Below are 12,432 nucleotides of genomic sequence, written 5' to 3'. Positions count from 1 at the left end.
TGGCTAGTTAATGTATACTTAATTCTGGGTCGGAAAAACACCAGTGCAATGAAGCCCCCACCAAGGCAGACGTAGGCTTACCAGAAAGTTTGAACCCAAAAGAAAATATGTTCTATAAGTCAAACAGGCTTATATCATAAACCGGCAACCAGGATGGAATCATAGGGATCCTCTGTGGTTGGAACCCAGGGCGTCCCGAAACATTACAGAAAGTTGATCTCCGTATGAGGTGGTTGCACATCAAGTATGTATGTTGGTTAATTGGATGAGGGGCATGAAAAGAAAGGGCCACATAGCATAATTCCGTATAAACTGCAAACAATGACCACATAACCAACCGCAGAGGATCCCCAAGATTCCATCTGGTTGTCAGTTTATGATATAAGCCTGTTTGACTCATAGAACGTATGTTCTTTTGAGTTCAAACTATCTGGTAAGCCTACATCTGCCTTGGTGGGGGCTTCATTACACTGGTGTTTTCAGTTTTTATCCATTCTATTTTTACGCCAATGTGGTGAATAGGATCTTCACTTTCTTCACTACACACTGTGGACTTTACAGAATTTTTCACAGACTTTTTCTATATATGACTTTTTTGCATTTAATTTTTTTAATTCACCAGGCGCATGTTATATGTGGCATTTTTGTGATTTTCTGTTTATTTCAATAGTTATTATGATTTGTAGACTTTATTTCACTCACTGATATTTTGCAATTCCCTTTTCATAGTTAATAGTTGGTGTTAACCAACCCAAATATCTAAGCGCTACACTTCTGTTATTTCAACAAAATTATCTGTTTGTTGTGTTAGTTGCTACCACCAGTTTGGGCAGCGTGGGGTACCTTTTTACATCACAAATACTTATTCTGGGTCACCTGCTAAAAGTATTAAAACCAGAGGGTCAGCATGACACCTTCCAGAGATTACCAAAATTTTACGTATTAATTTCTCCTCCAATAACTTAATGTAACCACATTGTCTCCTTCCATATTCCTCCATGCAGAGAACCAAACCCTTGACAGCACACGTATCTCCACACACGTTTGGATAGACTTTCTACAAGTTCCTTTAAATATCCCTCTGGCCAGAAAGTAAGGCTGGGGATACAAGTGGAAATTAATAGTGCAAAGCATTTTTTCACGTGTACTATGACATATCAATAAGATAAAAATATTCAAAGGCAATGCTTCGTAAATATCAATTAAGGGAAGAAAGAAAATCCCAAAAGCCGAACATCATGCAAAACCCCTATGTAAGAAGTAGGAGCAGCCTCAGCCTAGACTCCCTCCAGGCCACGCCCCCCCACGTTTCGCCCTGCGAAACGCATTGAGGTGTGTGGCCTGGATGGAGTCAAGGCTGAGACTGCTCCTACTTCTTATTTAGAGGTTTTGTGTGATGTGCAGCTTTCAGGAGTTTCTTTCTTTCTTTATTGGTGCCCCCTGCTTAATCAAATGAATAGCTCTGCAATCTGCAAAGCTCATGCTTCGTGCAGATTGGAAAGCTTTAGCTCTGACTCAGCAGGGGGTGTGTCAGACCCCTGCAGAGAGACCACTGCTTCCATACAGAGAGCAAGAATCCTTCTCTGGACTTTAAAGAATACCTCAAGGAATGAAATTACTTTAAACACTTACTTAGGGTCTGCCTGGCTCAAACAAATTATCCAGTGTCATCATTGGCCACACAAAGGTGTTTAGTTTAAGCCAAAATGGCCCAAAGTAGATGTTTAAAGTAATCCCATTCCTGGAGTTTTCTATTAGGGTTTCTAGATAGTGCCTCCATTACATTGAAGTTGAAGTGGTGAAAATTCTTCTTGCTTGTCCATTTTTTAGCTATATAAAAAGGGTCTGAAGTAATGACCTTCCTACAGATTCAAGTGGAAAACCATTTTATTGTACATTTAATAAACAGAATACTTACTGGAGCGACAAAGCAGCACTCTTGGAGTGGGCGTCAGAGGTGTGAGAGGGAGGTGGGCATTATGCGCAGCTGTGATGACGCTACTGAAGAGTCCTGAACCCTGGCGCACTGGGCTGAGCATTGGAGGCGGCGTGTAGGTGGGCAGCTCGTGGGCTCCCAGCAGTGTCTCTCCAATAATGCGTGGAGAGCGGAGCTGGCTTTGGTACAATGTTGCTCCTGAGTGAGACGCATTCACATTGAAGGAAGGAGGTGGTATGAAGAGAGGCTCAGGTCTATGGCGATACTTTCTTCTTTCCAGGTGAGGTTTGGTGTGATCTTCTGGTTTACTCAATTTCGTACCAGACTGATGATGTGTTCTGATCGTTTCCTAAATATGAGTTTACAACATTTACAAGATGAGGCTTAATTTTTATACCCTAAATGACATTTCCCTCATGAATGTCCATCAGTGTATAGTGAATGATTTGGTAACTGAGGAATCAGCTTCTGAAGAACTGTAGGCATCATGAACATTTCTCAAGGAAGAACCATTTACAGTATGCTGTACACAGCAACCAATCTAATTCCAAAAGTCATATTTTTTAAACATCTTTGCAAATGAGAATATAAATGAGAAAACCTGATTGGTGGTTCTTCCTTCAGACATGATATTACATAAGGGCAGCTAGAGCTGGTAAAGTTCAATAATGGGCCGACTTTACAAGTTATTCAATGCTACATCTGCTGAACTAAAATCCCGAGCAGTGAATCAGCCCTGCCTGAGTTCTACCCTGCTGGACTACAGAACAACTCAATCTTATATTATAGAGAGGACTAGATGGGGAGGCATGTGTAGTCCATCAGGGGAAAACCAGGCAAGGTTGACAACACTGCTTGGAATTTGAGAGCAGTAGAGACATTGTGCTGGCCGCTCACTACAGGGAGTTAGCTCACTGGATTTCTGGCAGAATAAACAGGTATTTCAAGGAGACAAAACACGGCAAATGTGCATTCATTGCAGAAATGTACTGAATATATTCTTTTTTTTAATTTGCCTACACTCTTTAATTTTATTATCTGATGGATGTTCATTGTAGTAAGAGAGATTCAATCAATTACTTCCGATCATATCCTCCAACAATTGATCAAATTCCACTTCCCTATGTGTGGCATATCATTCCATTGGGTTGTCAACTACAGATCACTTGTCTCTATTGGGAGAGATCAATCAGAAAAGAAATTGATCATTTATCAAAACATGTATGACCACATTACATTACCCTGCCCACACAGTGATACACTGTTGTGTGATTTGACTTCAGAAAGAAAAGCGTTGTCATCTTGTTAAAGGAAGTGCAAGAAAAAAGGATTTATCGGCAGGATTGACAGGCAATAACTATGTTTTGGGGGGACTCTGAGCAGCAAAAGCTGCTGTGTTAATATTATTAAGAATCTGAAAAATAAAAGTCACTTTTGCCTAAATCTAATTCCTATAGTGCATTACATTTGGAATATGACAAAATATTAAGCACGATGTCTTCATGGGCAAAGTCAAGTTATATTTTTAGATGTGGAAGTTGTAACATTTTTTCAGGCATAATTTAAATGGCAAAAATAGGGCTAAAAGTCACACAAATAACAGACAACACAAAGAAGCAGGCAGGTGGAAGCACTCACAGAAGAGGCGCATGAGCTGACCACTTTTGGAGAGGACGGCGGGGTAAAAGTCATCCTCGTTAGGATGGGCATTTCGTCATCGGATGCACAGCCCTTGAGCTTCTCTGCTTTGCTGACGGGCTGTGCATTAGGCTCTGGAGGCGCAAGCTTTACAGGCACAGAGACAGGCATAACGATGGGGGTGAGGTCCTCCGCCTCGCTAGACTGCGACTTCTCCCCTTCCTCCTGTATGGATAATTACAAACGTTCAACCTGGAACACCTTCTGTCCTCGACTGCAACCTTGTGAGTAAAACCTTCATGCAAGAATCGCATTAGTACCACTGGGCCTCAGGACCAAACATGTCTGAAATTGGAACTGTAACCTGTAACTTACGGAAGTCAGCTTCCATTGCAGTATGGGAGAATAAAAGGAAGAATCTGATTGCTTCCTGTGGGAAATAAGACTATTTATTTCAGACACTCATGAGTCATGAGGCCCAGAATATTAGCAGCAGTGGAGCATTTCATGCCATTGATAAAGAAGCTATATCATACTCTAGACCAACCTTTTTCCACCTTTTCAACATAGAGGAACCCTTGAAATAACTTTCCAGGCTCAGGGAACCCCTGCTAAAAATTACTTTACCTACAACTTATAATACATTAGTGTGATGGTCAGTGGGAAGAATGCTTGTTACACCTGTGGTCATTGGGAAGAATTACCCCCTTACAGATAGCTAAACAGATCAATGTTGTCAGTGGGAACTTATTTTAAAGGCAGAAATTGCTCAGGTCTCAGGGAACCCCTAGCAACCTCTAGACCAGTGATGGCGAGCCTTGCCATATTCTTTGAAACTACATTTCCCATGATGCTCGTTCACTCTGCAGTGTAGTTGAGCATCATGGGAAATGTGGTTTCAAAACATGTGGGGTGCCAAGGTTTGCCATCACTGCTCTAGAGGAACCCTAGTTGAGAAACCCTGCTCTAGACGTAGCATTTTATTTGGAACCCTCCCTACATTCAAATGTATAAACAGGAGCACAGCCATGTTTTCTGGACAACTCTGTCAACTGTACAGGCCCTGACGTGGTCACCCTCTCTAGCATCCACATTTCTGTCTCTATCCCTCTTATCTTTATCTCCCCTTTGTCTCCTTCTCTAATCTTCATCTTGTGAAAATTCAGCTTTTCAGTTATGAAGGCCAAGTCCACCCAAAACGATATGAATATGTGAATACCTCCTTAATTTCATACATCTCTTGGGGACTTGATGCCAAGATCTCCACACCCCAAATCAAAAATACCAGGTTTGTGTGCATTTAATGTAACCAATCTCTACCCTCTACCCCTTACTCCCACCTTGCCAAATCACCCCTGTAAAAGTGCTATATAATGTATTCCTACTGTCTCACCACAGAACTTCTGTACAGTGGGAATCTTTTTTAAATTTCTAAATCACTAGCTCTGCAGAGAAATAGAGTCTGTGTACTATGCATGAAAGATTGTCTACATCTCACACCTATTAGAACGTATGCTATTATTTCTGCTACTTCTTTCAGTAAAATAATGTATAAAAAATAAAAAATGCAGGAGCATTTTAGTAATGGGTGCCACAATACTGTTATGCCGCATACACAAGATGGGAAATTTGGCCGGCTAAAGACCGATGAGAGCTTTTGGTCAGAAAATGCGACCGTGTGTATGCTCCATCGGACTTTTGCTGGCCGAATTTCAGCCAGCAAAAGATTGAGAGCATGTTCTCAATTTTTCGGTCGGAAAAAGTTCCTATCCGAAAATGTAGCAATTCCGACGCATGCTCGGAAACAATTCGTAGCATCCTCGGAAGCATTGAACTTCATTTTCTCGGCTCGTCGTAGTGTTGTACGTCACCGCGTTCTTGACGGTCGAAAGTTCAGCAAACTTTTGTGTGACCGTGTGTATGCAAGGCAAGCTTGAGCGGAATCCCGTCGGAAAAGCCATCATATCTTTTTCCGAACAAAATCCCGATCGTGTGTACGTGGCATTATAGTGGTAATTCGTAAGCATACTGATGTAGAGGTAAACATACACTATATAGCCAAAAGACTATGGACTTTCCCACTGATAACAAGGGACAGTAAAAGGGGCCTTCAATGCCAAACGGAAAGGTCTGCTTTTTTTGTAAGAATCCCACCTTCCCCCACCCCACCTTCCAACTCAAAAGGTTTTGTAATTAAACAGATCACTTGGGGGAAAAAAACTACTTACCTCAGCCATGACCTCCAATGGTTCATGTAGGCATGGGTGGGGTCACCATGCCTTACTGCAGAGTTGGGAGCTTGATATCCCACAAGAATGCACTACAGCCCATTACAAGAGTGCATTCTGGTGGGATTTTGATCCCTGGAGGCAGTGGGGAGACAGTAATGTCACCTGTGCCTTTCAGAAGCGTCACAGGCTAGGGTTGAGGTAATTTTTTTTTCTGGGAGATCTGTTAGCTTACAAATAGGGGCCAGATGTGGCCCTTTGCTTGCCTTTATCTGGTCCTGGGGCCACTATTCCACAAACTGACAACAATGATGGGGTACTATTCCCCTTACTGACACCATCAATGGGGCACCTTTCTTCCCATTGATACCAACAATGGGGTGCTATTCCTTCTATTAAAACCAATGATGAGGCACTGATATCGGGACATTTTCTACTCCCACTGGCCACAGTCCAACCCCCCCCAAAGCCTGAAAGACAGTAAACTGGCCCTTTGCTTAGATAGTTTGGAGACCCCTGATTTAGATAAACACCATCATCTGTATAAGCACACTCACTGCAATATACTCAGATTACAACAAATATACTGAATAATGAATGTAATGAAACCATGTCATCACGTTGCAGGATGTCAAGAAATATTTCAAAATGCCCCACATTCTAAAATAATCAAAGAATGTTGTAATTTCCCAAGTAACATGACATGCATACTTTCAAACAAAAGCGACACCTGGACATGCAAGTTCAACAAGACACTTCCAGTAGTTTTATATAACGATGTCTACATACAAACTATAATGACATAGCATAAAGCAAGCACACAGCAAGCAAGCATTGCTATTAACTCCTTCACTGCTGTGTTGAAGAAACCATCAAGTGAACTTATTAAGGTGAATCTCTCTGTAAGCAAGTTCATGGTGATGCTGAGCAGATGGAGACAATATAAGGATCCATTTTACTGCCGAAATTCATGCTGCCTCTACTGACCAATTATCTGAAAAAATAAGTGGTTTTGGCCTCTTTTTATGCAAAGTATATCTATCCGTTCCTTAAACATGTTGGATCAAATACGAAAAAAAACTTCACGTGTCTCAAAAGCTCCAAACCTCTGAGGTGCACTAATATGTTTATGAAAATAACAGATTTAATGCCCAACTTTAAAGCAAAATGTTCCATGGGAGCAATAGTGTATGCCTGTCCACTGAAGAGAGCAGAGCATACTATGTAGTATAATTAACCCGTATATAACGTAGAAGCAGGGCCGGGACACGGGGGGGTTTGCCCCGGACGCAGGTGTCATGTGAGGTGGGGGGCTCCACTTGGAGAGTTCCTGGTGCTACAAACTGACAGGGGTAGTGACAGCAGCATCACTACTCCTGTCAGATTAGTGTGGTATATCACAAGCAGGTAAGCGCAGGATGTCACAAAGCGAATCTGGTGAGCAGTAGAGAGCCAGGGGGAGGTGTGGGCTGTGCTCTCTCTGCCCTCCAGCTCCTCCTCCTGCTGCTGATTGCTCCTGCATTTTGACTGTCAGATCGGGACTGTGCAGGGTTTGCAAACCTGTAAAGCCCCTATCTGATAGTCAGTGGTGTCCCCACCTGCCATTCTATGCCCAGCAGCTGGAGCCAGCATCTCTCCCCAACGACTCTAGGCAGAAGTGTTAAATGTTTGTGTGACCTAGGTTCCTTCTAAACTCTGGTGGAGGAGGAGCCCAGGAAGAAGGACATCACACAGCCATCTGCTGCACTAAATCTGGGGGTTTTGTGCTAGTAAGGGAATTTCCTTGTTGAAGGGGGGTTTGTGTTAGAAAGAGGATTGGGGGGAAGATTTGTGCTAGCTGGGATGAGAATTTGTGCTCGGAGGGGAAATTCAGGGGGAGATTTGTGCTTGGAGGGTGTATTTGTGCTGGTGGGAAGATTCGTGCTTGTGGGGAAACTTAGGGGAGGGGGTATTTGTGCCAGGAGGGGGGATTTGGTGATGAGGTGCTTTGTGCTAGGAGGAGAGGAGACATTTTTTGGCAGGGATTTGTGTTATGGAAGGTGATTTGTGCTGGGGGAGGATTTGTGCTCATGGGAAATTGGGGGGAGGATTTGTGCTAGAAGGGATGATTAGGAGGATTTGTGCTCATGGGGAAATTTGGGGGATTTGTGCCGGGGAAGGATTTGTGCTCGGAGGGAAATTTTGAGGGGTAGAGAATTTGTTCTAGAATGGGTGATTTGGGGGGGGGGGGGGGATTCAGGAGAGGGGGAGAGATTTGGGAGAAGATAAGATTGGAGCTGGGAAGGGGGACAGGTGTCAAAATTTTGTGCTGAGAGGGGGGATTTCAGCAGGGGTGGATTTGCACTGGAGGTGGGGGGGGGGGGGGGAGGGATTTTTGTTTGGGGAGAATTTTGGCTTGCAAAGGAAATATATGCTTTGGGGGTTAGTGTGCAGAGTAGTGCTTAAAGGGATTTACACAAAATGCTCATAAATCTTGGGGGGGGGGGGGGCAGTTTGGCATCTTCGCCCTGGGCGCTAGATGACACTGCCTTGAGGTGTGGATCTATACCAGCTACTAGCAGCCATGGTCACAACAAAAGGTGACAAACACATAGGGGGCCATTTATAAAGCAGTGGTATGGCCTTAAAATAGAGCATTTATATAACAGCAGTGTGCATTACAAATGTTCCCTTCGCTTTCCTTGCTGTGGGACTCTGAAGGTCCTCATTCATTTTAATGAATAGGGGGTATAAGTGCTTGGACAAGGAGAGCCCTGACATGACCTATCAAAGTCATGTGATTGAGATCCTCCTATCACGGAGTGTTTTCTACAGCGTTATGCAGAGAACACTATAGAAGACACACCGCTGCCTGCATTTTATGAGTGATTCATAAAACACAAACACAGTATAAAGCAAACATTGTGGTGTTCTGCTGATAGCAAGATCTGCTCTCTCAGTGGATGTGTGAAGCAAAAGTGTGGCTTTGCTTTAAAATTATGTTACTCTACAGAACATAGGAAGAATGAGAGAGCCACACTAGAGTCAACAGTCCATCGTAAAGTTTAATCCACAGAAAGAGACGTGTTTCGGGGGCTCAACAACCCACCCTCCCTTCATCAGGGCTTGTAAAATGATAGTGAATCTGTGAGAAACAGTCAAGGACTGTAGTGGTGGAGAGGAGACGGTATGTACACCACCATGGAGGCACCTGAAACTGAGCTCTCAAAATGCACTGGATTTCTTTGTGGAATAAACTCTATGGTGTACTGTTGACACTAGTTTGGATTTCTCTTGGTCCCTACATTTTAGAGACTTCCTTTTTTGGGATACTAATTCCTTAACCTTATACAAAACAATCCAGCATACTACAGAGTTCAGCATACCTATACCATACATAATGTTACTCTCCAGGGGCAGGGAAAGACACATGGTTTTACTGTGCGCAAATACCTGACTAAGAAAATGAAGGGGCCAAAAAATCTTTTTAAGGTCTTCTCCAATCCCCTCTCCCTGATCATGAAGGCATTCCTCCACTAAAGGTTAGATTCAGCGTCATATTATTGTATATAATTTGAGATCTGCTGCATGACCAAGCATTTTACTTTTGCTGTCCGATTCACGTTAAGGTGTCCTTCAACCCACTTGCAATGAAGAGGATAGCTGGAGAGAGCAAACACAAGGACTAGGGCATGCTGTCACCTGTTTGAGGGCCGTGTTGGTTCTCACCCCACCATGCGACCTCAAGTGGCCATTCAAAGCTGGCAGGCTTCTGAACTCCTTAAAGCACACGGAGCATGGGAGCGGGGTTTTGGACATCCTTTTCCATCCATTCACAAAATGAAAAAAAAAAACATTATAATTACCACATTAGGAGTAAAATACCAAGAATGTCGCTTCTGACAAATGGCAAAAAGCAATGACTAGAGTCACAAATCACACTTCAGTAGATTTTATATTTTTTAAAGACATTTAAAGAGGTTGTTAACCTCCCTGTGTAATTTGTACCTATAGGTAAGCCTAGAATAAGGCTTACCTATAGGTACTGTAAATATATCCTAAACGTGCACCGTTTAGGAGATATTTACTGTGTACTGTGCCAATGATGTCATCGGCGCATGCGCTCTGAAGGGATGTGCGCCCGTACCGCTTCTTCAGGAGCATATGTCGTGACCAGTGACGTCACAACGCTCCGGCCAGTCACACAGCCAGAGTCCGCGGCCCTGGAAGGAAGAGGGGCGAAGACGAATGCGGCCTGCAGTGGGAACGACGCAGGTTTCGTTTGCAGGTGTCAGATAATGTGCTAGTATGCGATGCATGCTAGCACAATATGCCTTTACTTTGCAGGGAAGAAGAAAGGAAGAATAACCCATAAGGGTTTACTTCCTCTTTAATGTAAGTACACATTTTGAGGTATTTTGGCCTAACTTATAGAGATCCTAATCCAAACATGCCCCCACGAAAGTGACAGCGTTAAGGACTGGTGACTGACTGCTCAGAACTGCATCACATAAGGTATTTGACATGCTCCCTCATACTCATGGCTGCAGCGGTGTGGGGAAGGAGTGTGGCTTGGTAAAAATAAATGCTTGGAGGAGAAATGGGGCCTTGATGAAGCCCCGGTCACTTTGCATTAGGCATAGCTCCCAACTGTCCCTGATTTCGAGGGACAGTCCCTGATTAGGAGCAATGTCCCTCTGTCCCTCATTCCTCCTTATTTTGGTCTGATCTATATAGATGTATATAAAATGCACTTTTTATCTATCAAAAAGTGTTTTCCAGTGCTAAACCTTTCATCTGATTTCTAAATTGCTGCATTTGTAAATTCCAAAAGCCAATGTAAAGGAATAGTCGTGGTAAAAAAAGCACTCGTGGGATTAACCAATCTTGTTTTTTTGTACAATTCTCCATTAAGGAGGATTGGCAAGGGGGTGTGTCCTATGCCTGCATAATTTTGCTGATAGGTTTCCATCTCAAAAAGTTGGGAGGTATGCATTAGGTTTGGCTACTGAGTTACTGATTCAAATCAGTGAATCAACTCACTACAGAGTTTGAATGAATCAAATCATGAAAGTGAATCTGATTCAATTTATTTTTAAAGATCCTCCCCTTTCAGGATTAGTAAACGAGGGAGCTGAAAACAGCAGCCTCAGCTTATAATTTGTAAAATGAGCTATAACATGATTAGCTGGGTGAGCCATCAAGACTCCAAGTCTCTGAATAAATCACAGAGCACACAAGATTTCTTGTCAGGCAGCATCAAGACTGAGTCTGCGAATGACTCAGAAAGCTCACAAGAATCAAGATTCTGTTTTGTAACATGAGCTGTGTATGTGTGAGCCAGCAGCATGACTCTGAGTATAAATGACTCAGAGCCCATAAGATTCATGAGCTGTGTGAGGGAACAAGAAGTCTCTGAATAAATCACAAAGAGCACACCATGATTCTGTTTTGTATCACGAACTGTGTAATGCCGCGTACACACGAGCGGACTTTACGGCAGACTTTGTCCTGCGGACTTTTCGACGGACTTTACGACGGACTTTCCGAATGAACGGACTTGCCTACACACAATCAACCAAAGTCTGATGGATTCGTACGTGATGACGTACGTCCGGACTAAAAAAAAGGAAGTTGATAGCCAGTAGCCAATAGCTGCCCTAGCGTCGATTTTTGTCCGTCGGACTAGCATACAGACGAGCGGACTCTTCGACCGGACTCAAGTCCGTCAAAAAGATTTGAAACATGTTTCATTTCTAGGTCCGTCAAACTTTTGGGGAAAAATAGTCCGCTGGAGCCCACACACGATCGAATTGTCCGACGGACTCTGGTCCGCCGAACCAAGTATGCCGTAAAGTCCGGTCGTGTGTACGCAGCATAAGGCTGCCAGACTCTGAGTCCATGAATGACTAGAGAGTGCACAATGATTCTGTTTTGAATCATGAGCTGATGCAGATAGACTCTCAGTCTGTGTGTACTGAGTGTATCACGGGAGTGGAGTTCATGATCCTAGCTTAAAGCGTTACTAAACTCAGTAATATAAAAATAGTTCATCCACCACCCCACAGTGCCCACAGCTTATAAATCTTCTTTTTACATTAAAATATTGCCACTATATACCTTTTTGGCTGATCTGTATACCATGGTTACATGATAAACTGCACAGTTTCTCCTGTGCTGAGAGTTCAGGTAGGAGGAGATTTCCACTGCAGCCTATATACACGTCCACACGTGTGATGTCATTATCATGTGACCTGGTTATCTCTGAGAACAACTAACTGTTCTCTCCAGCATAAAAGACACAACTGAGCATGTGCAGGTTGGCTACTCTGCCTGTGTTAGCTGGCCTCCCCCAGATAGACAGTGCAGGAGGGGAGGATCTGTGCATACAGGATCAAACAGCCTTTTTACACAATGCAGTGGATTAACCCCTTGAGTTCCAAAGTGAGTATAACAAGCATGCTATGCTGCATATACAGACTGATTTTACTGTTGTGGGTTTAGTAACACTTTAAGCTTAGTTTGGAGGAAATGAGTCCTGATTCAATTCAGTGATTCAAATAATTTTACTGAACTGAACTCTGTATGCTGGGACTACGTTCTGGAGCAATTCTCCTACACACATTCTCAATGCTCTGTAAACTGGGACTA

At 43.2% G+C, this 12,432-nt stretch overlaps 1 protein-coding gene across 2 annotated transcripts in view; it reads right to left on the bottom strand.

Annotated features, from left to right (window-relative positions):
• The window catches only part of TRERF1 (transcriptional regulating factor 1), a 256,257-nt gene that overhangs the window by 96,471 nt on the left and 147,354 nt on the right, over positions 1-12,432 (bottom strand). The window contains exons 4-6 of one of the 2 annotated variants that reach the window (XM_073628437.1): positions 9,484-9,601; positions 3,575-3,799; positions 1,919-2,285 (exon numbers count right to left, since the gene is read on the bottom strand). In XM_073628437.1, coding sequence (XP_073484538.1) covers positions 1,919-2,285; positions 3,575-3,799; positions 9,484-9,601 — 710 coding nt within the window. The remainder of the gene's footprint in view (positions 1-1,918; positions 2,286-3,574; positions 3,800-9,483; positions 9,602-12,432) is intronic. The other variant, XM_073628438.1, reaches the window with a different exon arrangement.

Source organism: Aquarana catesbeiana, linkage group LG04, assembly GCF_042186555.1.
Source record: "Aquarana catesbeiana isolate 2022-GZ linkage group LG04, ASM4218655v1, whole genome shotgun sequence".
In the NCBI taxonomy this organism is placed as follows: domain Eukaryota; kingdom Metazoa; phylum Chordata; class Amphibia; order Anura; family Ranidae; genus Aquarana; species Aquarana catesbeiana.
The sequence above is the reverse complement of the archived record's forward strand: the minus strand, read 5'-3'. Positions and strand labels throughout refer to the sequence as shown.